The sequence below is a fragment of the Panthera leo genome, chromosome F3 (genome assembly GCF_018350215.1).
Source record: "Panthera leo isolate Ple1 chromosome F3, P.leo_Ple1_pat1.1, whole genome shotgun sequence".
NCBI lineage: Eukaryota > Metazoa > Chordata > Mammalia > Carnivora > Felidae > Panthera > Panthera leo.
In genome coordinates, this window is record NC_056696.1 from 37,398,262 (window position 1) to 37,425,337 (window position 27,076).

Sequence of the window (27,076 nt, forward strand, 5' to 3'; positions counted from 1 at the left end):
TGTTTGTGGGAGAGGCTGGGGCTGAGATAATGATTTGCTATTTGATAAAGATAGTGGAGAGAAGTAGGAGGAAGGAAAGACACTGATTGTAGGTCGGTGGGAAGCCTTCTTGGTTCCAGTAATACTGCCACTATTCCTATTTCCTTTTAAAGGCCTCTGTACTTCCAAGAGTATTTGTGCATAGTTTGCAGTAATTGACATGTTTGTATCTTTCACTAGCCTGACAAGATGGGGAATCTTACCTTGTCTTCCCGCCTACAGCAGTCAAAGCATTGGATACATGTGCATGGAATCAACCCTATTGACTCTCCTTGAGTGTGGTTGTGTATACATGATTTAATAGGAACGTATTATGGATTCTCATTCTAGAGGATTCAAGAAAATTACCGATTTTAACCCATAAAAATATCTCTCCCGTTGCCGTGAATTTTTTCCCCCTTAATGTACAGAGAGGGCAAGGATTGACTTTTTTAAATCAAATTTTAATTTGATTAAAATTTTTTTTAACGTTTATTTATTTTAGAGAGAGAGAGACACACACAGAGTGCAAGTGAGGGAGGGGCAGAGATGAAGGTAAGATATAGAATCTGAAGCAGACTCCAGACTCAGCTGTCAGCACAGAGCCTGATGCGGGGCTTGAACCCACAAACCGTGAGATGATGACCTGAGCTGAAGTCGGACACTTAACTGACTGAGCCACCCAGGTGCCCCTTGATTTTTAAATTTAACATGAATATGAGTTGTTTTTTTTTTTTTTTCTAAGTTTATTTATTTTGAGAGAGAAGAGAGAGAGAGAGAGGGAGGAGCAGAGAGAGAAAAGGAGACAGAGAATTCCAAGCAGGCTCTTTGCTGTCACCCTGGAGTCCTGATGTGGGGTTCGATCTTCCAAACCATGAGATCATGACCTGGGCCGAAACCAAGAGTCGGACCCTTAACTGACTAAGCCACCCAGGCGCCCTGAACTAGTATTTTTTGTTTGAAGAAATTTGTTAACCTTCCGATTTAAGGAAGACAAGTAATTGCCTTTCAATTATCAGAGATACTTCTTTTAATGAAAAGGTAGCTGTATATGTATCTTCTGTCACTGCTTCTGTTTCCAGAAGGCATTTAGGTCTTAATCTGAAGATTAATGTGAAGATTAAAAGTTAATAACTTGCCAATTAAAAAATATCCAGACTCCTTCTCTCTCTGCCCCTCCCCCGCTCATGCTCTGTCTCTCTCTGTCTCAAAAATAAATAAACGTTAAAAAAAAAATTTTAAAAAAAAATTAAAAAAAAAAAAAAAAATATCCAGACTCCTATGCACCCCTATATTCTAGGAAAATTTGAAAAAGTTTAATGTTATTATTCTAAAGCTTAATGCTTCTGAACAGCTAAAAGGGCATTATTGTTCACAGAGTAGTATGTAAAAAGCTATCCTTAAAGGTCAGGAAAGAGTCATACAAGCTGATTCAATGTAGCGATCAAGTAAAAAAATGACAAGAGAACAGAATTCTTGGACGATTTATCGTCTTGATTTTTTACAAATTATAGCTGTTTGGCTTTGGAATAGCATTTATATGTGGAAAATGCTTGGAGTAAGCTTTCCTAGAGAAATTATCCCGTCTGATGCTTTGGAGATGGACCTAGTTTTGAATCTCCATTTCTTATTTACTAGCTGTGTGGTATCTGTTAGGAATGCCATTTAGCTTCAAGTAACAGCAGCGGCACAAACAAAAAAGGGGTTTATTTTTCTCATGTGAAGAGAAATCTGGAAACAGCTGCTGGCTTTGGTGTAATGTTCAGTGATGATCTCTGATTCTTTGTCTTTTTCTCCTGAAACAACACGGCTGCTTCAGCTTGAGGCATCACATCCGCATTGCAGGCAAGGAGAAAGGGGGAAGGACAGAAACAACTTTCACTGGGACAAGTGACTTTGATATTTGGGGGGGGGGGGGGGCAAGAGATTTTTTTGCTTATATTTGGAAAAGTAGGTCCCATGATCAATCTTAGCTGAAAGGTAGCCCGGGAGATGAGTAAGTGGCTTTATAGCATCTGTGGAAGAAATATACAAGGGAGAAGTTGGGAATGGATGGGGGTGTTGGTCAGTCTGCGATGTCTGCCTTGTGACCATGGGTGCTATACCGAAGCTGAATAAGCCTCAGTTTCCTCTTGGGAATAGTAGGAACACCACCATGTGAGACTTGGACTTTTAGTGTACTATTAAAATCTTTCACATCTAGAATGATGTCTTATAGATGTATTTGCTCAGAAATAATAAAAGAAGATTATTACAAGAATTACATGAACAATGCATTTAGGGCACTTTGTCCAGTGCTTGGCATTTAGTACCCTATAAATGAGATCGACTTTTGTTTCCAGTGTATGCAGTGATGGAGTGTATTTATTATACAAGCATAAATAGAAATTTTTACAATTTGATTATCTTGTTATATTTTATCACTTAATGTGTAATTGAAGGTTCATTGTTTTCTTTACGAGTAACATTTCTAAAAGAATAGTCTTAATTAATATGGTATCTGCCTTACTATATAGAGATGTATGAATGCTAACATGACAGGATATTGTTACTATAAATGTTATTTGTGGAAATGTCTTAAATCACTTTCTTTAAAAATGTAAATTAAAATTGCTTTAAAAAAACTTTATTGAAATGCAACAGATAAAAACAGTATATTTAAGCATATAGCTCAATAAATTTTTACAAAGTGAACACACTCATGTGACCAATGCCCAGGTGAAGATACTGAACACTACCAGCACTGTAAAAGCCTTCCTTGTGCCCCCTTCTGGTCACTGCCACCTTCCCTTGACCCTTCTTATGGTCATGAGGGGAGGTGGGAGTAGATCCTGAAGAGGGCTTGTGTGTCCTACAAGGTAGAAGCTTCAGTATTGTTACATGAAGGGGAGGGGTGGGGGGTGGGTGGGCCACTTTTGCAGGCCCAGAAGGTTTAAGGTGATCTGGTGTTTCAGGCTTTTTAGGTATTGACACAATTGTCCCTACCTTGTCTTCGAGTCTCAGTTCTTCCCATGCAGGATCCTGACCTCAGAATAGCGTCTTGGCTGGATTGAGTATTCCAGTTTTCTTTGATGATCTGCTGTCCTGATATTTAGCTCCTAGGCCCAGTCCTCAGCCCTTTCTGTTCTCTGGCTGCAGAAGATGAAAGAAGGCTTCTTTTCACATGTCACCTCAGATCATTCTTAGGTTTTCATTTCCTCCCCAATTTGTTGCTGTCCTAGCAACAGCTGATTCCATAGACCTTATAATTATTACTTCCTGTCAACCTCTTAAAATCCTGAGATTATTTCACCTGCCAGTAAATTTCCTTCAGCCGGCATCCTTTCCCATTTCACCACTGGTGAAAGTTTTAGCAGTTGCATTACTACTCATGTGAAGGGCTATCTGCACTTCTTCACCTACCAGCTGATCCGGCTGCAAAATCTCATCTTTGAGTCTGCTTTCTGGATGTCTCCTATTGCAACCAGCATTGACAGAATTCTCTAGGAAACAGACTCAGAGGTAGAGCTCTGCATTCGCCGCCTATTTTTTTTGTTTAGTATTTTGGGGAACAACACCTTGGAGGGAAGCAGGATTGGGCAGGAGGAGCTGAATTGCACTGTGGTTGCAACAAAGTCTTCAGCCAATGCTGTGGGACCATTCAGGAGCTAGACTAGAGCTTCAGGATAGTCTCAGATTGATGCAAGGGGTCTGGACCTTTGTATCCTCCCAGTGACCACTCAGTGGATGCAGCTGCCTTGAGAGGGACTCAGCTGTGAGCCCTCGGCAGTCATTCTTCCTGCAGCTTGGAGAACGAGCGCTTCCGTGCTGAAAAGCTATCTGGAGGGCGCACCGCAGCATCCACTGCTGATGCTGGATATTGATTTTCAGACTTTGTTCTTTTCCACTGCATGTACTTAATGCTATTAATTAGTTATTGTGCAGTTTAACTCTTTCCAACATATGCTATTTAGTTTTTCTGTCTACTGGTTCTGTTTGTTACAGAGAGTGATATTTTAGAACGTGCACTCTTGGTTGTAGACTTGTCTTTTTTTCCTTTTAGATCTATCAGTGTTTGCTTTATAGTTTCAGGCAGTGTTATGCAAATGTAGGATTGTTGTGTCTTATTGCATTGTACCTTTTATTTTTATGAAATATTTCTCCTTATTTTTAATATGCCTTTTGTCTTAAAATCTACTTTGTCTAATATATAGTTACCCTAGCTTTCTTTTGGCCAGTGTTCCCATAGTATCTCTTTTTCATTCTTTTAAAATATCTTCCTGTGTTCAACTATGTGAGGCATATCTTATAAGCATTTAGAATTTTAAAAAATCTGGTCTGATCATTTTTGTCTTATAATTGTTGGAGCTTATATACTTCATTTACATTTAATGCCATTACTTGATAGATTTGAATTTAAGCCTGTCATCTTATTATTTGTTTTCTGTTGTTCCAGTTGTTCTTTGTTCCTATTTTGCCTCCCTTTTTGCCGTCCTTTTTTAACCATTCCATTTTTGTCCTTGTTATTCTACCCCCTGCTCCATTACCTTGCTAGTTACGTATTCTTTTCACTGTTCTAATAGTGAACACCATAGAGATTGCAGTGCATCTTTGATTTGTTTGAGCCAACGTTAAATTAGGGCTTTTACTTGTTTCTTTCGTGGACAGTCCAGTTGTGTCTTTTTATAAATTTCATTTTTTCTGATGAAATTCTCCTTATTTTCACCTAATTTGTAGAACACACTAGTCATTATTATTTAAAAGTTTGTTTCTGATGGTTCTCAAATCTGGTTCACTTTGTGGACTGTTTCTGTTGTCTGCGCCCCACCGCACCCATTTTTTAGGTTATATGATTTCTTGGCCAGCATCGTGATTTTTTATTGCCTATCAGATGCATATGAAAACTTGTAGAAACTCTGAGTGATGTCACCATCTCCAAAGAGGATTCAGTTTTTTTCCTGGTGGACATACATACCACCTTTCACCTTGATCAAAGTGGGGCCGGTCTACCTTAAGGGTCTTGACTCAGTGCCTACAGTGTTTGCCCAGACCTCTGCTCCTTCATGCCTTCTGTACTCTACTTCTGTCTCCCCAGCACCATGGGTTTGCCAGAATCTCTGCTTTGCTTTTCATCCTGCTAACTGCTTTCACTTTGCTTGCTTGGATTTTTTTGTGATAATAGGTTTACTGGGTGCCTTCCCTCGATTTTGTACTTGTTCATATTGAGTTACTGAGATCCATAGAATTTTTGATAGTGATGGTTGTGGTATGTGATGCACAGAGTATGATCTGTGTGTAATTTTATTAATTTGTAGACTTTAGTGGAAGATAGTTGTATTTGTGTGCATTGTGGTAAGGAGGGAATGACAGAAGTGTAACTTAATGAGTCCCACCAGAAATTATTCCATAGGGCATATCTAAATTTATGATTTAGGGTAACCACAAAAATATTTTAGTCCTATTTCAATATGAATTTAATAGATCCATTTTTTTGTTTTATCTCATGGACTCATTTTATTAATTCAATTTGAGAAACCAGCAGTTTGTGGTGGAAATGGGCAAACTCAAAGTTCAGTACAGAGAGTTTCAGATAACCAGGGCCAATACATTATTTCTGAGGTCCCAGATTTTCACTGGGCCAAAATGTAACATACATTACTTCAGATCCAAGGTTGGCAAACTATGGCCTGTGGGCCAAATGTGGCACTATCTATTTTTGTAAATAGAGTTTTATTGGAGCACAGCCCCTCCTCTTCCTGTATGTATTCTCTATGGCTGCTTTGCCATTAGAGTTGAGTGATTGCAACAGAGATTGTATGGCCTGTGAAGCTTAAGATGTTTACCATCTGGCCTTATATAGAACAAATTGGTTGATCTCTGTTTCAGATGATCAAACTTAAAGATTCAATTCTTTCTATAGAATCTAAGGAATTGGCTATAGCTTAAAAGTGCATTTTCTCTCCTCTCTTTGTCCTCACTTGATTTAAAACAATTTTTCTTTTTTTTTTTTTCTTTTGAGAGAGGGAGGGAGTGCGAATGGGGGAAGGAAAAGGGGAGGGAGGGAGGGAGGGAGAGAGAGAGAGAGAGAGAGAGAGAAAGAGAAAGAATATCTCAAGCTGGCTCCACACTCAGTGCAGAATCTGACACAGGCTTGATCCCACGACACACGAGATCATGACCTGAACTGAAACCAAGAGTCAGATATTCAACTTGTTGAGCCACCCAGGTGCTCCGCCCCCGCCCCCCCCAACCCCTACTTGATTTTTAAGATTGCTTTTTTGCTCCCATTTCTTCTCGCTCTGGAACCTCACTCTGTTGATGGTCTGTCTATTGAGAGAATACAGGTGACATTGAAAGACTTTAGGGGTTTCTGCACCAGAAATGTGTAAGTGTCAAGGGGGCAGTAAGGGGTGGGAGGTGTGTCTTCCCACACAGTGACCATTAACAAGAAACACTTGAAGGTCACATTTAAGCTTTATTTCAAAGTATGGCATATACTGCAACTGTTTTGAGATACAGACTCTGGTTCAAAGCCGTCAGAATTGGGGAGCCCTTTGTTCAGCAAAGGCTTTTTATAAACTGCGGCAGTCACAGAGAACACTGTAGTTTGGATTTAGCACGAAGCTAAAATTTCATGTCTGAGGACGGTTTATTACAATCATTCATCTTCGGGCATCCAGTCTGCTGACTCTTTTTGGCTCTACCTAAAAAGTCAGAGGTACTTTAGCCTGTTTCCAAACCAGAAATAACTCAGACGTGGCCTCAACAGCACTAGAGTTCCACATTAGTTACACTGGCCGAGGATTTAAATGCTCGCAGGCATCAATCATCCTATTAGAGTTTTAGTGCTGCTGTAGGTGTTGTCAGGAATATGAAAAAAATGTGACCCAGTCTTTGTTCGCAGGGATGACCAGAGAGGGCTGGTCTGGCACTCTCCTCTCTTTAGCAGCCCCCTGTCAATCATTGAGTAACTCGGCCCAGCCCTCAGTGTGGAAACTCATTACTCTGGAAGGTGTTATTTTTGGGTTGGAGGCAGATGACTGTAGCACCTCTGTGGTGCTGCGTGCATAGCCTCACAGGCAGGTGGTGTTCAGCTTCCATCTTCTTCCTTTCATTTCCACCACACAGTCTTACCAGAAGTCACTGCAGCGGCAGAGCTGGTGCTGTGCCCTCTGATCTCCCCCTTACCCAGAATGACTCTAGAGTCAGGGATGAGAAGGCTCAACAAAAAAATAGAAACAAAAATTTGTTGGGAAAAACCCGTCCCTGCCGCTTCCTTTGTTTTAAGTTTATTTGTTTCCTTAGCATGAGAGCGAGCGGGAGAGGGGCAGAGAAAGAGAGAGAGAGAATCCCAAGCAAGCTTCGTGCTGTCAGTGCAGAGCCTGATGCCGGGGCTCGATCCCATGAGGTCATGACCTAAGCCGAAATCAAGAGTCCCAGGCTTAACCTACTGAGCCACCCAGCGCCCCCTCCCCCCTTTTAAAGCTAGAATGGGCATGTTGGAATTACAAGTGCTTTTAGAATAAAATACTTAATATGAAACGTTCATGAACTCTCACATGGCATATAACCGTTTCTCCCTCTTGCCAGTAATTTCTGAAGTCTGTTAATCTTTATGATTAGAATTATTATAAAACTGGAGGGGGTTGAAATAGATGATGTATCATATCCCTTTAGATTCTGCAGTGCTGAGATTTGGGACTGAGTGATTATTGCAGGTCACGTTCACTTGGGGCAACACCTCGCGAGCCTGGTGCTTGAAACCATCTTCTTGGAGCATCATTTACACTTGCAGATTTTGGGGTGGGGGCAGGGGAAGTGTTTTATATAATCAAGAGGAGAATGAAAACTTTTTCTCATCTTTTAAAAAAAGAAAGTAGACTGAAGAGATTTCTCATTTACACGGACTTCTCGTCACACTCGCAAGTTCCAGGAGCAAGAACTCACGGAAGAGTTTTAGAAGCAGTGTTTTAGATAAACACTTAAGAGCTCTGTTTCTTTAAGCACCCAAGAGAAGCAAGAATTTCTGTCAGTGGGACATAGCTAATTCTCCCCAAGAAGGGAAAATGATCCTGTTGTTGGTCACTTTTATTGGATTTTGAGGGCAGAACTCTTGTTTTTAGAGTAGAAATTGAGAGGAGTAAAGAAGTAACATTATGTATATGAAAACACTTCCTGATTAGTAAAATACTATGACAGGGGTAGTATAGTGGCAGAAATAATAGAAGAATCAACCCCACTCCCATGCCTAAAGGAGGGGCTGCTAATAACTAGAGCTCAGAAAAAGAGGTGTTAGTTTAATACTGGGTTACAAAGTGACAGAGGTTGAATTCAAAGGGCTTACTTTGGTTTTCTTCCCTCCTTTCCTTCCTTCCTGTTTTCTTTATAAATTGTTTTTCATAGATCCTTTTCAAGAGAGTAGTATTCTTTGTATTTTGATGATACAATACAGAACTCTACAGATGAGAGCATTTCCTAACATCTATTTTTTGCTGTGCTATCACATAATTTGGCACGTCTTTGAACTGGCAGATACTAAGGTGCTTAATTTTTTTAAGTTCAGAAGCTAAGACCTGCATATTTATGTTTTTAAAAATAAACTCATGGGGCGCCTGGGTGGCGCAGTCGGTTAAGCGTCCGACTTCAACCAGGTCACGATCTCACGGTTCGTGAGTTCGAGCCCCGCGTCAGACTCTGGGCTGATGGCTCGGAGCCTGGAGCCTGTTTCCGATTCTGTGTCTCCCTCTCTCTCTGCCCCTCCCCCGTTCATGCTCTGTCTCTCTCTGTCCCAAAAATAAATAAAAAACGTTGAAAAAAAGAAAAAAAAAATTTAAAAATAAACTCATATTTCATTTGCAGATATTGCCTGAAATAACTGCTCTAAATATTGTAATTTGGAGAGTAAATCAGTTTATATATGACCTTGAAACTAACGGAGGACTTCAGATGGGTTTTAAAAAAGGAGGAGGAGACATTTCAGAAGAGACTTCTGTATGTGCCTAAGAGATGTTTGTGTTCCTCCTCAGTTTTCCTAGTTTTGAAAACGCTAATAGCCCGTAAGAATGACGGTTTTGCCAACAGCAAGAATCCATTGGGATTGCCCAGAGCCCCCGTTGCTGGCTCCAGCTTCCCCTCCTCCTCCTCCCCCGACTGAGTCATCAGTCAGCATCCTTGAATGAAAACACTGTTGCTTATTTCTGTTTGGATCCAGTGTAGACTCACAGGTTGGGCATGAGCTGCCTCTTTCATGTTCTTTGCCTGAGTCCAAGACAGCTTTCTTAGTGGGGCCAACAGGTGGCAGTTTCGGCAGCCTGACCGTGCATCGCATTGTTTTCAGCAGTAGTGATGCTCCTGGACACAAAGACCTAAACTGAAAATAGCCTGAACCTGCTACATGTTGAATTCAAATACTGTTCCACTCAAGACCTGTCCAGTTAGAATCAGAGGATGGGAATGTGGGTGGCCCAAGCAGCCAAATGAAAAAGCCGTAAACCTCTATTGGTGATCCTGATGGCCAGCCAGGGTTGACTGATTTAGAGTATGCATTCAAGATTAATTTTATTCACAATCATATATTAGAAAATAACTTATTTAGGTTTGAATAACTGTTTGCTATGGGAGAAATATATTAATGCATAGTTAAGAAATAAAGGAAAAGTATTCACTCAGCCTACCCTGCACACTTTGTTTTGGGCTCTATCTGTATATCTTTAGGTACATTCTTGAATTTGAGTTAATCCTTTTCCCTGCTATATGGAGTCTATTTCTTATTAGGTTTGCTAAGCTGGAGAAAGAGTAAAAACAAGTACAAAGATAAGTGACTTACTATTGCAAAGCATCTTTTTCTTAAAGAGACCTTTTTTTTTTTTTTTTTTTTAATGTTAGGAGTGAGTTTCTGGGAAGAGGAAAGTGCCACTTCTCTTCCATATGATTTTATAATGAGTTTAGGGGAAAGAAAGAGGGTGGGGAGAGAGTAAAATTTTGAGGTATTAGTAAGTAAGTGCCATGTATTATTATCTTATTTTACAACTATAGGATTTTTAGTTTGCTTTAGCAAAAACCGAAAAATTAAATCATGTATATTTTTAAAGACATCCACTTTTTGGCATTGTTGACTTCTAATAATATGATCTGCTGCCTTTTGCTGTTTGAGTTAAAAAAATCTAACTTTAATCTCAATTAAGTCTCAGAAGTAAAGGCAGAATCAAAATATTAGGTGGTAGTTTAATTAAGTAAGTAAGTTCATTAGGAAGTGAGTTACAGTAAAGCCATAACACTGATTTCAGTAAGTCAGTGGGTATGGGAAGTGATTAGTTGGTTCATTTAGTTTTTGAATTGGTGGTCCATTGGTTAAGGATTCTGTTTCATGTGATACAAACCTTCACATCTGAGACTTTTAACATATCAATGTATATTGAGGAGGTAGATAAAATTGAACCAGCAGGTGTCAGTAAGCGCCATAATAAAAACATAGTCCTGCTTATCTCAACCTTTGTTACTTTAGGGATGCTTCAATGTAAATCAGCTTCCAAATGATATTTCATTGGACGTCTTCTATGCACTTTAATGTAGAATCCTTCTTTCAGCTGTTTTAGGGAATACGTCTAAAGCATAGCAACAGCTCTAAAAAGATTTAGTTCAATGAAAAAGATGTTTGCCAAGTGCTATGAACTTTTCCTCATTTTAGTGTCTTGAAAAACATTTCACACAAATTATCCCAAATCAAAAAAAGTTTGTATTTAACTGTTTATGTATTTCTCTGGTTATCTGCATTCTACTTAACTTCAATATTTCATTTTCAATTTCAATATTTCAATTTCATACTGACCAGTTAACCATATGTATTTTACAGAAATAGGAGTAGGAATTCATAAACAAACTGTTCTCATAATGGCCTTAATTTTTCAGTGAAAATATGGTATTTTTATTCTTTCAGCATACAATTAGCTATTTATTTTAGACCTATTCTAATTCATTGAATAGTCGGGGGAAGTAATGTCTGTTTTTTTCACAAAATTGAAAGATTTAATACTTATTTCTTGGTCTACTTTAATTTTTATTAGAAATCCTCTGTCATATTTCCTTGCTCTTCACTTGATAACTTGACAAAAATACGAGTCCAGTAGGCAAATATGCTATCCAGTATTTTGTGATAATCTTATTAGAATAGTAAACAATAAAAGAATGAGTAAGGAGAAGGTCACTGAAACCACAAGGAAGGTACATGAGTTGCAAGATGATCTGAGGTACTTTCATTTTTCTATTTCTTAGCCTACCAAATAGACCTATTTTGCATGCACACTTAACTTACTAAAATCTAGTAGTATCCAGCAATCGTATTCCTAGATATTTACCCAGGTGAAATGGAAACTAATGTGAAACTAATGTGAACCTGTATGCAAATGTTGATAGTGGCTGTGTTTGTAATTGTCCAGAACTGGAAACAATGCAGGTGATGTATCTCAATTGGCAAGTGGATAAATAAACTGTGGTACATCCATGCAGTGGAGTACTACTCAGCAGTAAGAATGAACAGGCTGCATGGAGCAACCTAGACGGGTCTCAGACATGTTGTGCTCAGTGAAAGAAGCCATACTCAAAAGTCAGTATTGGCTCCCATTTATACGCTGTCCTAGAAAACGAAAAACTATAGCGATAGAGTACAGATCAATTTTTGACAGGAAATGTGGTCGGATTTGACTGTAAAGGGACACAGTAGTTAGTTCTAATTAAAAGACATGCAAAGTTTTGTGATAAGGGTATGCATCTGTTTCTTTGTTGACACTGAATATAGGATAATTTAATGTGCTTAAATTTTTTTTTTTTGAATGTTTATTCATTTTTGAGAGAGAGAGAGAAACAGAGTGTGAGTGGGGGAGGGGCAGAGAGCGAGGGAGACACAGAAATCAAAGCAGGCTCCAGGTTCTGAGCTATCAGCATACAGCCCAATGTGGGGCTCAAACTTAACCCCTAATGTTCTTTTTTATGTTGTATCTTTAAACTTAGTTTTTAAACTTTTAATTGTGATAGATTTCAGATTTACAGAAAAATTATAAAAACGAACAAAGAATTTCCGTATAATCTTCATCTTGGGGTGCCTGGGTGGTTCAGTCGGTTGAGCATCCGACTTCGGCTCAGGTCATGATCCCACAGTCTGTGAGTTCGAGCCCCGTGTCGGGCTCTGTGCTGACAGCTCAGAGGCTGGAGCCTGCTTCGGATTCTGTGTCTCCCTCTCTCTCTGCCCCTCCCCCGCTCATGCTCTGTCTCTCTCTCTCTCTCTCTCTCTCTCTCTCTCTGTAAAAAATAAATAAACATAAAAAAAAATCTTCATCTTGATTTCTGCAGTGTTAAGATTTTATCGCGTTGAGGGGCATCTGGGTGGCTTATGTGGTTAAGCGTCTGACCTTGGCTCAGTTTGTGGTCTCATGGTTTGTGAGTTCAAGCTCTGCATCAGGCTCTGTGCTGACAACTCAGAGCCTGGAGCCTGCTTCGGATTTCTGTGTCTCCCTCTCTTTCTTTGTCCCTCTCCACTCACGCTCTGTCTCTCTTTCTCAAAATATAAATAAACGTTAAAAAAATTAAAGATTTTATCACATTTGTCTTACTGTGTATATGTACAACAGTATAAATGTATATAAAAATGAAACATTTGAGATTAGTTGATGCCCTTCTTACCCCAAAGTACCTCATTGTGCATTTTCTAAAAAGAAAGACATTTGCTGACATATCCACTGTACAATTATAAAAGTCAGGACATTGATATTGCTTTAGTATTGTTACTAACATACAGACCTTCAGATTGTCCCTATAGTCTCCTTTATAGAAATTTAAAATCCTGGATTGTACCTTGCTTGCACTCCTTGTGTCTCTTTGGCCTCTGAGTCTCGAACAGTTCTTCAGTACTTCTTTGCCTTTTAAGACATTGACAGTTTTGGGGAGTAGAGGCCAGTTACTTTATAGGTGTACCTAATTTAGGTTTACTTGGTATTTCCTTGTGTTTAAGTTTAAAGTTTGCATTTCTGGCAGAAATAACACAAATTACGTTTCTTCTAAGTGTATTACATTTAGAGGCACGTGATCTTTTTATATTCCATTACTGGATTTAGCTTTGATCATTTAACTAAGGTTCTCTACTATAAAATTATCCTGTCCTTTTGTAATTATTATTATTATTATTATTTGTAATTGTGTGTTTGTGTGGGGGGTTAGATACTTTCAGACACTGAAAATAACTTGTTCCTCTAGCATAGTATCTATTGATGACTCTTGCCTGGATCAGTTGTATCCCTGATGACTGGTAAAGCGTGATTTTTTAATTCTATCATTCTGTATGAGGTAACATTGTCTTGCAAGGAATAGCTTTCCCCTTTTCACTCTTTATTTATATCTTTATAGGCTCACAAATTCTTATTTTATTTAGTGCATTATCATCTATTATTCTCAAATTGTTCCACGTGTAGCCAGTAGGAATCATCAAGCTAGTTTCTATGTCCTTTTGACATATCCACATTGTTCGTTACATATTACTGTATTTTGTGGCACAACATGATGTTTAGACTTGGCTTGTTCTTTCCTAGCCTCGGTACTGGAATCAACCATTTCTCCAAAAAGCTGACTCCTCCAAGTGAAGAGTGACATTTAGAAGCCAAGACTGAGTGCTTGGTTACTTTAATGTTTTTCATTATAAATGTTGAGATTGTAATGCTCATTGTTCTCTTCAAAGATCTGATAGTATCTTAGTAGCTCTTAAAAACTTACTGATGATAACACAGAAATGTATGATGTTAGGTACTTCTACTTAATTTTCTTTGTGTTGTCTCATGTAAATGTCACTTGCTTGATTATAGGAAAAAAGTATACACTTAGCATGTTTAATTTGCTTATAATTATCTCAGGGATTTATATATTATATGTGTATTAAAATGGGAACTAGGAAAGGTATTTTTATTTAGGAAATGGTGCTGTAATTATATTTTAGCAGATTAAGATATATATATAATCTCACTATATCTGAGTGCCACTGAAGGCTATTTTATTTATTATTTTTAATATGTAAGTATATTATATTTTGCTTAATAATTTTATTACGAGTTATATGAATTATGAAGTTTAGCCCACTGACATACAATTTTTTGAAACTAAGTAGTTTTGTCATTGAGTTAGCTTTTACATCTCAAATTCAGGTGCCTAATTTTGTAGTTTTATTTCCTGCAGAATACGTAACTATACACAAGAATTGGGAAGACTTTAGTGTGCACTGAGTTTGTGGCTATCTGTAAAAATGTTTGTGGTATTTGGAAGATTTGGGGGACCTGTATGTAATATGCTTAAGAGAAGAACTGTTTTCAAACACATTGAAAAGCCTTAGCTAATAAACAACTAACTGTATGAGAATTACAAGACAATGTATTGAACTCCCCTTCCCCAAAGATTATACTTGGCAAAATTTAGCTGTTACAAACTTTATAGTCTGTCTCCTAATAATTCACAATTAGTTTTTCCTGTATTGTCCTTATCCTGCGTCTTGCCCATCCTAACACCCACCCTATTTTGATTTGTCCTCTGTTGTCTAGTTTGGATGGTGCTATCACTATGTCCTCCCGTCCCCCACAAAGATGACTTTTGGTGTCATCTTTCACTTCCTTTTCTATTATCAACTACAATTGATCAGTCATAAGTCCTAAAAGTCTAAACATAAGCAGCTTTAAAATATATACTGTATTCCTCATTTACATTCATTTTTCATTCATTCAGCAGATGTTTATTAAGTGCCCATATTTTTGCCAGGTACTTGCTGGGGAATGTAGCAGGAAATAAAATAAGTTCCTGCCTGTGTGTTTACTTGCGTTATGGCAGAGGAGATAGATAATAAACAAGTAAAAAAAAATGAACAAGATAGTTACAGATTATTGTAATTGCTCAGTAGAAACAAGAGTGATGATGTGAAAGATAATGGAGAGGAGGGTACTACTCTGGAGAGGGCTGTTAGGGTAGGCCTGATTTTGAGCCAGCAGATCAAGGATTCGATTCTAGGCCTAGAGAACAGCAAGTACAAGGCTCTGATGCTGGGAAGGAGGCCTTAGCAGGTTTAAAGAAGAGAAGGGGGTTCAGCATTGCTGGAAGGTAGACAGTGAGAGGTTGGGATGAGCAAGTATAGAAGAGGTAGTCAGGAGATTATTTACAGGCTTTTGCAGTATTTGGCAAGGAGTTGGGATTTTAGTCTTACATGCAGCGGGTATGTTTTGTTGATTTATGTTTTCAAAATATCACTGTTGAACAGAATGATGGAAAAGAGGACCAATTAGTAGGCTATCATAGTAGTCCCTGTTGGAGACCTAACGATACCTTGTAGGGTCTTATTTGTGGTGATAGGGTACCATGGACAAATCTGAGATGTATTTTGGAAATAGAACAAATGGCACCTACTGATGTGTTGGATATGAGGAACAGGGAGGTGAGGGGAAAAAAAAAGAATAAAGAATGAATTTTAGGTTTTTGATTAGACCTCCTCTTCTGAAAGTATGATCTATAGACTTCTGGGGATGGCGGGGGCAAAAGGTTGGGTGGGGTCCTAGAGGCTGTCTCATGTGGTCTGCAAGATCGGGCAGTTTTTGTAATACTAAGTCATTATCTTTAAAACCCCTGATGTCTTAGCTTGAATCAGTGCACAGACTAGACTGTACTAGTCTTTGTATTCTTTACATGGAAAGAATCTTCTGTAATTATAATAAGAAATGTGACTTTCATTTTTAAATGTTACTGATGAGTGTTATTATTAGAGTGTTATTTTTTATTATTTCTTAACCACAGAATACATGCCTTTTAATATGTGTGATGAAACAGGAAGTATACTTAAAGTACTACTGCAGTAAATCAAAGTTGTATCAAGGAAAAGCATTTGTGCAGTTATTTGAAGAGCAAGCTGAGTAGCTGCTATTTTCATGGAACACCAGTTTTGCTTGAAAGAATGACTGAAAGACAAACTTTGGTTATTCAGGCATGGGTGTTTTGTAGACATTTTCTTGAAAATTAAGTGCCATTCATTTAAAGGAAAACAACTGACATTATTTGTTACTAATGATAAGTATCAAACTTTCAAACTGAAAATTGGAATTTTGGGGAAGTTATGTTCATCACTATGACCTTGACATCTTCCTGGTATTTAAAGGAGATTAGTTGTGTCATTAATGAATGGATTTTTTTTTTTGATTCGTATAATGAAAATGGTCAACATTTCGATGATCTGAGTAACCCAGTAAAGTAAAATTTTCCAGATGACCAATGCATGGTATTACAAAATCAACCATGAGTAAAAGGTCTTTTCAAAGAGCAAGAGAGACCACTGGATTTTAACAGAGTATAGAAGTATATTGATTTGAGAGTCCACATTGCAGTTAACCTGTAAGAATTTGCCACCTGTTGGGGTGCCTGGGTGGCTCAGCTGGTTAAGCGTCCCACTTTTGATTTTAGCTCAGGTCATGATCTCATGGTTTGTGGGTTTGAGCCCTGCATCTGGCTCTGCACTAACAGTGGGGAGCCTGCTTGGGCTCCCCATACACGCTCACTCTCTTTCAAAATAAAAATAATAAAATACTTAAAAAAAAAGAATTTGCCACCTGTCAAGTTTGGTGTATTATCAAAGGAGAATATCCACAGTGATATCCACATTGGATATTAAAATGTTCCTCTATTTTCCAACTATACATTTGTGGAAGACCAGATTTTTAAAAATATGCTTCTGCCAAAACAACATATTTGAACAGATTGAAACTGCTGCTCTGCAGACATTAAAGAAACTTGCAAAATGTAAGACAGTGCCTCTCTTCTAATTATTTACTCATGTATTATTAATTTTTTTTTTTAATGTTTACTTTTGAGAGAAAGAGGGAGAGAGAGAGAAAGTGGGAGACGCAGAATCTAAAGTAGGCTCCGGGCTCTGAGCTATCAGCACAGAGCCTGATGCGGGGCTGGAACCCACAAACTATGAGATCATAACCTGAACTGATGTTGGACGCTTAACTGACTGAGCGACCTAGGTACCCCTCTTCTAGTTTTTTAAAATGTATCTATTTTTCATGAAAATATGTTTTATAGAAGCCTGTAACAGTGTTATTGCTGTTGTTTGTAAATGGATTAGTATGTGTTTTAAGCATTTTTCAGTTTTAACTTTGATAATGGGAAATATTGATAGTCATGACCAACGTGAACCAAAGGTCTTTGGGATCCTCATATATAGAGGTCTAGAGACCCAGAAGCTTGAGAATTTGGGGGCTGGACCAACTGAGTAGATTGTGAAGCATATCTTGGGAGATGGGAGATGGGAGATGGAATCCTCTATTTAACGTGGGAGATTGGATATTGGTGTTTGTAGCTCAGAGCTCAGAACATACACCTATGGTAGAGATACAGATTTCATAGTAATCATATAGAGATGGTATTCAAAGTCACGGTACTGGGTAGGATGACTTCAGCAGAGACAGTAGATTTTTAAAAAAGAATTATAATAATAATAATTATTATTATTTTTGAGAGATCCAACAGGGGAGAGGGGCAGAGGGAGAGAGAGAGTCTTATTAATCAGGCTCTGTGCCCATTGTGGAGCCCGACACAGGACTCTGTCCCACAACCCTGGGATCATGACCTGAGCCAAAATCAAGAGTAGGGACTCTCAACTGACTGAGCCAGGTGCCCCTCCCCCTCCAAAAGAAGATTTAAATATTAGAGCACTTCAACATAAATGTTAGACAGGAACTTAGAAAGAATAGCTGTAGTGTAGGAGAAAAGTCAGAAGAATATGGGATCACAGAACATTTTACGAAAGTGAGATGGTCAATTTTGTTGAAAGCTGGGCAAGGTCAAGAAAGAGGATGTGGCAAGCAGCCTTATCATTTCTTGACTGTTGCAGTAGCTTCTTAACTGGTGTTGCTTACAGTTGGGAACCCCTCTACTCAGTCACATGGCAAGAAAGACTGTCTTTCAAAAATAGTGAAATTCTTTCTCTTAGCCGCTTGAAACTCAACATTAGCTCTCTGATACCAACTGGATAGAGTAAATACCCTAACAGTTTTTTCATGAACTGACACCTGTGTTGTTAATGTAACCTGCTACTAACTCTCCACCACCTATCTCCTACTACCTGTCAACTTTAATTTGAAGCTACTTTGTAAGATGTTGTGTTCTGCTTTTGGGTGTTTCGATATCTTTTTTTTCCTTTTCCCAGAATTCCTCTCTTCCTTGGTCATCTAAACCTTGTTAACTTTTCCTCTTCATTATTTAAAACCCAATTTAGATAGCACCTTCTTTGGGCAGCTTTTTTTGATTGAAGATTGGTGGCCAAATTTGTTGAATTTGGTAATGATTATTCTCATCATTGACTTTAGATTTATTAAACTGTAACAGTAATTATTTGATGTTTTTATGACAGACATACATGCATTCATTAATTAAATATTCAGCACCTGTTTTGTGCCGAGCATTGACTTGAGCACTGGGGATACAACTGTGGCTGACACATATATAGGTCCCTGCAACATGGAATTTATAATCTAGAAGGTTGAATATATATTTAACATATTTTAATTTAATTTAATTTAATTTATTTTTTAATATATGAAATTTATTGTCAAATTGGTTTCCATACAACACCTAGTGCTCATCCCAAAAGATGCCCTCTTCAATACCCATCACCTCCCCTCCCCTCCCTCCCACCCCCCATCAACCCTCAGTTTGTTCTCAGTTTTTAAGAGTCTTTTATGCTTTGGCTCTCTCCCACTCTAACCTCTTTTTTTTTTTTTTTTTTCTTCCCCTCCCCCATGGGTTTCTGTTAAGTTCCTCAGGATCTATGGTATCTGTCTTTCTCTGTATGGCTTATTTCACTTAGCATCACACTCTCCAGTTCCATCCACGTTGCTACAAAGGGCCATATTTCATTCTTTCTCATGGCCATGTAGTACTCCATTGTGTATATAAACCACAATTTCTTTATCCATTCATCAGTTGATGGACATTTAGGCTCTTTCCACAATTTGGCTATTGTTGAGAGTGCTGCTATAAACATTGGGGTATAAGTGCCCCTATGCATCAGTACTCCTGTATCCCTTGGGTAAATTCGTAGCAGTGCTACTGCTGGGTCATAGGGTAGGTCTATTTTTAATTTTTTTTTTTTTTTAACGTTTATTTATTTTTGAGACAGAGAGAGACAGAGCATGAATGGGAGAGGGTCAGAGAGAGAGGGAGACACAGAATCGGAAGCAGGCTCCAGGCTCTGAGCTGTGAGCACAGAGCCCGACACGGGGCTCGAACTCACGGACCGCGAGATCATGACCTGAGCCAAAGTCGGTCGCTTAACAGACTGAGCCACCCAGGCGCCCCAAATATTCTTATTCTGTAATAGCATTAAGAATCTAGTGACACATGGAACTACGTTAGATTTTATGCAGAGAAAATTTTGTTGCTCTTTATTCATTGTACTTATTAAGCTTACATGAAATATGAGAATTTCATACAGATGTTAATTTTCCAAGCAGAGGCTTTTTGACCTCTGTCAAGGGATATTGTAGAAGTGATTTTCCTGTTATGCAGATTGTTAGGTTAAATCACTTATATGATTTCTTTGAGTTTTATGTTGGTTTTTTTTTTTAAATTTCGTTTTCCTTTAGCTTCTTTTCTTCATAATTTTATTTATTTAGACATTGTCACTCATTAGTAGGTATGAGGAAACCCATTTTATTATAATCTAGTACAAACTTCTCAAGTGTGTTCTTAGCATTAGTCAAGCTGTGTGGGATATTAGAAAATGTTACACAAAGAAAGCATTTTTTGACTAAGTTAAACAGAATGAAGTTTTAAATGAATTTAAGTTTTTTATTAACTACAGACCTGTTTGGATCCTTTCATATGTCAGTATTTATTATGACTCTCTACGAGTGATTTATATAATGAGTAGTATTTCACAGAGTTCTTTGACCTGGAAACCCTTTTTGTCATGGAGTGTTTTGTGAAACTATCTGTGGGATACTATGTGAAATGCTGATTTTAATGATTTGTATTTCACAGTAAAAGATATTCTAATTCATTACTAGGGTTCTCTTTCTTCTTCAGTCTCCTCCCCTCCTTGGATCCAACACTAAATAAAAACCAATCCAAAAATAGATAAATATGATTATATACCATGACTGAGATTCATCCCAGAAGTTAATACTGGCTTAACATTCAGAAATGAGTCACCATATTTCAACATTTTAATGAACAATATATATATATATATATATATATATATATAAAATGTTTTTTTAAGTTTATTTATTTATTTTGAGAGAGAGAGAGAGAGAGCATGAGTGGGGAAGAGTCAGAAAGAGGGGGAGAGAGAGAATCCCAAGCAGGCTCTTCACTGTCAGCACAGAGCTTGATGTGGGGCTTGAATTCACAAAATCATGAGATCATGACCTGAGCCGAAACCAAGAGTCAGACGCTTAACTGCCTGAGCCACCCAGGCATCCCTATATAAAATCTTCTGGCAAAGTAAGAATAGAAGGACACTGTCTCAACCTGATAAATTAAGACATCTAAGAAAAATATACATCTCACATTAATGGCGAAATGTTTTTGCAAGGGAACATATTTTTCTAAATATGCCACTTTGGCCTATTGATTGTTTTAAGCTGGTTATTTTTAAGATACTGCAAATACACGAGAAGCTCCAAAAACCAAGTAGAAGTTACACCTTTGTATAGGTATTTGTCTATATATATATATATATATATATATATATATATATATATATATATATATATATAAAAATCTCCATTTGTAAGGGTGTCTCTCTTGCTGTACCAGGAAGAAGGGTTGACCCAGTTCCTGGAAACTTACTAATAGAGAAGGTAATGAGTTAATTCTGCATAACAATCTTACCTTGTCTACTGTGCTTTTCCTGGTTACCTCTCATAACTGACTCCCAACATCTTTTGTCTTTGCCTAAAGACAGTATTTAAGTTGGTGGGTTCGACCACTTCAGGGAGTTGCTTGGTTTTCCTGAGTTGCTCCTATGTATATAGAAGGTATACATGTTACTAATTTTTTCTCCTGTTATTCTGTCTCATTTCAATTTGATTCTTAGAAAAGCTAGAAGAACCTTGAATGGTTAAGGCAAGTTTTTCCTTCTCAACACTTTCTCATGATAGGAACAGGAAAAGGATGTCTACTCTTAGGTTCATCGTACTAGAGGTTTTAGCCATTGCAATGAGACAAGAATAACCAAAAATCTACTTGAACTAATAAGTGAGTTCAGTAAGTTGGCAGTGTGTGTGTGTGTGTGTGTGTGTGTGTGTGTATTATGCTTTCATTTAATAAATGGCAAGGATGACAGAGTTGTAGTGTAAAGGGGAATAGGGTGAAGGATAATCATTTCAGTATATGATTTGGAATCAATTGGATATCCATATGAAAAAAAACTAAATATTGTCTTTACATTATGTGATACAAAAATTTAATTACAGGTCGATTATGTATCTAAACGTGAAAGATAAAACAATAAAGCTTACCTTAGAAGCTAATGTATGAAAACCTGGAGTAGAGAAATAATTCTTAAATAGTATACAAAGGTATTAATTATAAAGGAAAAGATGACATTGAAAAGGTTTTAGAAAAGACAAATTATAGAATGGAAGGAAACATTTGCAATACAAATGACCCATGTCATTTTTTTAATTGTTTTTTAAAGAGTATAATGAAGTGAGTATGTGTTTTAGTTTCTCTGTTAATCCCACTTAAATGGATCCTAGTTTTTTAACATATAAGTTATATTTTCATATAAAATAACACAAGGAACCTAGAAATAGTTGACAGTGTGTAGAATCAGTGTTGTTGGATGGGCCAACAGCCATGTCTCATTTGTAGTTCAATACTTGAGCCTTGTGCAGTAGGTGACATAGAATTAGTCTTATGTTTATGGAGTTAATGGATGAATGTTTAATAATTATAAGCAAAGTATGCGTAAAAGAGTAAACAACCTCATGAGGACTAGCCTTTTAAGTTTAAACCTAAAATTACAGTAAGAATTGTAGTTGGACATACAGAACAAAAACACTAACATTTTAGAATATGAAGATGAGGTGCATTTTAGAATGTATAACATTTACCACATTTATGGAAGCTTATTATGGTAATTATCTTTGCATATTGGCAAGGGTAAGGGGAAGTCTGTTTGGTCTACATGCTATAATGGAGAAGAGAACATTTCATCTCACAATATAGAATTTTCTAAGCACATAATACTACTTTGGAGAAATGGACTTAGTTGGGACAGTAAATCTGCCACTTGTGTTAGCTAAACAGAGCTTGAATTTGGCAAATGGCAGGTAGAAGAGTATGGGGTATGTTCTTGGATACTTTCTGAAATGTTAGGTAAGTCTAATATTTGAATGCAAGCATCAGGAATATGATAAGCAAAATGAGTTGGTAATGATTGCATTATTTAAATTTCAACCTTATATTTTTGCAGAGTTCTAAAGTTCTTATTGCTTCAGACAATGGATGAGCAATCACAAGGAATGCAAGGGCCACCTGTTCCCCAGTTCCAGCCACAGGTAATTTGTTCTAATGAAGGCTGTGTGTGTGTGTGTGTGTGTGTGTGTGTACAGAATTACAGTTCCTTTAGGAAATAAAACAGCCCCAAAAATGCTAATTATGCATTTACAAGTTTAGTCAGAATTGTTTATATTTTAAATAGTGTTTTAGAATACTTAGTTCTAATGCACCAACATGTAAAAAGACAAACAAATAAACAAACAAAAAACCCAACTATAGATTTTAACTTTAATTGAAGGACCGGTAGGCTTTGTGAGTTAATATTATTAAGCTTAGAGAGAAAAGAACACAAGTGAGGCTGTGCCCAGCTAGTGGGGGTGCCCGTATATGTGGTGCCTGTCTTTGCTTTGGTGGCTGATCCTGCATTATCCACAGCTGCCTTCCATTATTGCTCCTTTTCTCATGTTCTCTGATAAGTGGTGCGTTTCTCCTTTTAGGTGGTTGCTTATGTTTTCGTAACATAAAATGAAGTGAAAGAATGTTTCATACAAAGCTTGCCATTAAGCCCAATATGTAATGATATGCTTGAAAGAATACACCCCTCTTTGTAGGGCCCAAATCTCACTTTTGCTGTCATTCATAAAAGCTACATTTCTCAGTTTTGTGTTTGAGGCATTCTAGATTCTAGAGTCTAGTCTCAAATTTACTCTGCTAATCTTATCTCAGTTTTGCTTAGATAGTCGTTCTGAAATTGTTGGAAGAGTCGATGGATATTCTTTCAAATTTCTGTAGTCATATAGGTTGGTGGGACTTGGGTTAAACAGTTACTTGATGACAATCCTTCCTCAGAGCCTTTCTTATTCCGCTGTGCACTTTAAATTTCCCAGAGGAGGACATGGGTGTAAGTGTTTTTCACACTTATTTAACTATGGGACTTTTTTATTATATATTTTTAAGTGCATCTATTGACTTCTCCCAGAATCGGTGTCTGTGAAACCAGTTTCTGTGAAACACAGTTCAGAAAATTTTGCCAGCACTGCCTTTTCTGCCTCTGTGATTTTGTTCCCTTTGCACCCTCATTTTTCTCGCCAATTTTTCAAATCATGCCTGTTTTTTAAGTACCATCTAAAATGCCATTTCTATCATGAAGCTTTTTCTGATTGTAATATCTTCTCTTGAAAACCCGATGATACCTTCTTTGTATGTCTTCTGGTATTTCTGACACCGTTATATTGTTTTATGTGGACATTTTCTTATCTCTCTGGGGCTACACTCGAAGAGAACTATGCCTTACTCACTTTGGATATGCTGTGGTATTGTACTTCTTCATATGGAGCAGGGCCTCAATAAGAAGATGTCTTTGAAGCCAATCAGGGGCTCCTTCAGATGAAGATGTTTAAATCAGCCCTTTACCTAACAGAAGTTTACATTGCTTTTCTTTGTTATACTTACCTGAATTCTCGGTATTCAAAAAAGAGACCCTTTACCTTAGAGTCAGGCCGCTATTTTTATTTCTTTATTTTTAAGTTTTTATGTAAATTCCAACTAGTTAATATACAGTGTCCAGTATTTTAATTTCAAGATGGTTGTTTTTTAAAATCCGTCTGTATTTTCTGTTATGGTGGTAAATTATCAAGTTTGTAATTAGCACCTTCTAACTATCAGGCATACACACGTTAGCGCCGATTTTACACACATAGGCGAACACTATTATTTCATAGTCTTGTTGTTTCTAGTGGAGATGATAAAAGGAGCCCTCTAAAAATTAGGCAGTTCTTGTTACGGTTCTGAAATCCACAGTTTGGAACAGCTCTAAGTTTCAAAGGGGGGAGAAAAAAAGCACTTTCATTTTTGCCTCCCACTGACTCACCGACCGGGAAAGGTCGGAGTGGCAGTAGGAGGCAAAAATGAAAGTAATTATTTTCCTCTGAGACACGAAGCTGCCACACAGCATAAATTTCAAGATTATATATGTGGTTCTGCATCTCTTTTCACACTGTTCCTTTCGCTTATGCCTCCTGCTGCTGCTCCTGTGAGGGTGGACCTCTCTCCCTGTTGGAAACAGGCAAGTGTCATCCCAGGTTCTAGCTGCCTGTGGCAAGTGGGGGAAGGGAGAAGGATTCCTCCCCTCCCCCCCTTCAGACCGATGGTGTGAGATCATGAAAGAAAGATTACCTGACAAGAGCTTATAGGTGTTATTGCTTATTAAATCTTTGAAAAATGTTCCCACTCTTGGTATCATTATTTTAAAGCGCTGGGAAAGGACAGTGTCTGCTAGGGGTTGACAACCTTCTTTTGTTTTGTTCCACACCATTGGACTGAATAAGGGGGGTGATATGGCAACATATGGTTAGCCAAGTGACTTCTTTCACTTTTGTAATGCTAATATCAGTCTGGACATAAACAGAAATCTGGGGAAGTCAGCTTTCTAAGTGTCAAATACCAATTATGCCCTGTTATAATGATGAGTGATGTATATTCCTGGCATATCTTTCCTTTCCTTGTTCTGAGATGAATACTCTAACCCCACAATATGAATATATGGTCTCATTTTTAGTATAGGAGTTTTTGTTGTTGTTGTTGAAGTTTTAGATTATGAGATTTATGTATCTTTTAAAATGTGCTTTTGCACTACTATGATTCTCTTGAACTTAGAGAAAAATTTTTTCTGTCAGCTTTCATTTTTTCCCTTCCCTTCATTTCCTTCCTTCTTTCCTTCTTTGATTCCTTCCACTAAAGCCTAGAAGATACTGCAAGGATATTTTAACTAGATTCTAATTTATATATTCTCATTGCTTTAGAACTGTTGTTTGTGGAACGATGGATTTAGCTTAATTAAAAGAAATACAGACTGTGTATAAGATGGTGACAGATAAATGATAAAATGTTTATTTTCTACTATGAGACTAATTTTAAACAATGGAAGTTTACAACTAACATTTTGTGAGTATTTTGATTTATCGTCATTATTTGAAGAGGGCTATGGTACATTCACATTCTTATCATAAATTTAAATACAAAACAATTATAATCCGTGTAATACTAACGATTTCTGGTAGTGATTAGAAGGAGAATTAATTTTTTTAATTAATGTATTTATTTTGAGATATAGAGACAGTGCACTTGCACATGCACGCTAGTGGAGGAGGGTCAGAGAGGGAGAGAATCGCAAGCAGGCTCCCCACTGTCAGCATGCCCCCCAGTATGGGGCTCAAACTCATGAACTGTGAGATCATGACCTGAGCCGAAACCAAAAGTTGGATGCTTAACTGACTGAGCCACTCAGGCACCCCAGAAGGAAGATTCATTTTAATTGTAATAATCTTCAGGGCTTAGATTGTAATTATTATTTGTAAATTTGTAGATATCTAGTGTTAACGCTTTTGCTACTTGTGAAAGAGGGAAAGTATCCCACACCTGCAGGTAGAAAAATAGACTGTCCTTATTTAGCTTGGAAGGTATGAGAATCTTGCCTTGCTGTTTTCCAATCCAAGCAGAAAGGTAGACTGACCATTCCTTTAAGCTTCATTGCAGCCGAATCCGGAGTCCACTTGTGCTTTCGCATCTCCGTGAAAGGAGTGTGAAGAGGTGAGGTTTGCCTTGTAGCATGTCAGGCTAGTAACCCAGGTGTGTTGTGGGCCAGAGCGAAGCGGCCCCCAGTGAACTCTATTGCGTGGATAGGATTTTTGGACATGATAACTGTATTACCTTCCCTTCTCTCTCTCTCTCTCTCTTTATAATTTTTTTAAGTTCATTTATTTTAGGACAGAGAGCATGAATAGAGTAGGGGTGGAGGGAGAGGGAGAGAGAATTCCAAGCAGTCTCTGCACAGAGCCTGCACAGAGCCCCACGTGGGTCCTGAACTCATAAACTGTGAGATCACAACCGAAGCTGAGCTCAAGAGTCGGATGCTTAACTGACTGAGTCACCCAGGCGCCCCTCTTCTCTTCTCTTTAACTTATTTTTACAGAATTACTTTCTTTATGAAATAAGGGTCATCGTTTAGCTTGCTTCTTTTGATAAATCGATTTTGCCAAGGTACTTGTCATAAGCATTGAGCAGAGCTTTTATTTTGGGGAGTCTTTATACAAGTTTAGATGTAATGGTCTTCTTTTAACAAGTTTAGTTCATTGAATAACTTTATTAATAAAGGTACAGGAGAATGAGCAGCTGCTGTTTTGAGGAAAGAAGACTCTTGCTATACATAGTTTAAGTTCATGAGCATGAACCTCAAGTAACTCTTAATTCTGTATCAGCAGCCTTATCCTTTTAATGCCTTTTCTTCCCAGTCTCCTCAGTGACTACTTCCTAGTTTTTCTTCCTCAGCCCCCAACACTTTTCCCTCCATCCTCAGTCTCAGCTAATGCCCTTGCTTCCTACTTCATTTAGAAAAAAACAAAAAACAAACAAACAAAAAAAAAACAAACGGAAACAATCAGAAGAGAACGCTCACAGACCCCTACCATGGATATCCTCCTCCCGGAATTTGTACTCCTGTGATCTGCCTTTTCCTTTTCAGATGCAGAAGCCACACTGTTCTCAAAGGCCAGTGCTC

At 37.8% G+C, this 27,076-nt stretch overlaps 1 protein-coding gene across 2 annotated transcripts in view; it reads left to right on the forward strand.

Annotated features, from left to right (window-relative positions):
- Positions 1–27,076, forward strand: part of NEK7 (NIMA related kinase 7) — a 158,264-nt gene that overhangs the window by 37,950 nt on the left and 93,238 nt on the right. For both annotated transcript variants that reach the window (XM_042925559.1, XM_042925560.1), the window contains exon 2: positions 22,496–22,580. In XM_042925559.1, the coding sequence (XP_042781493.1) occupies positions 22,524–22,580 (57 nt within the window). In that variant the 5' untranslated portion in view covers positions 22,496–22,523. The remainder of the gene's footprint in view (positions 1–22,495; positions 22,581–27,076) is intronic.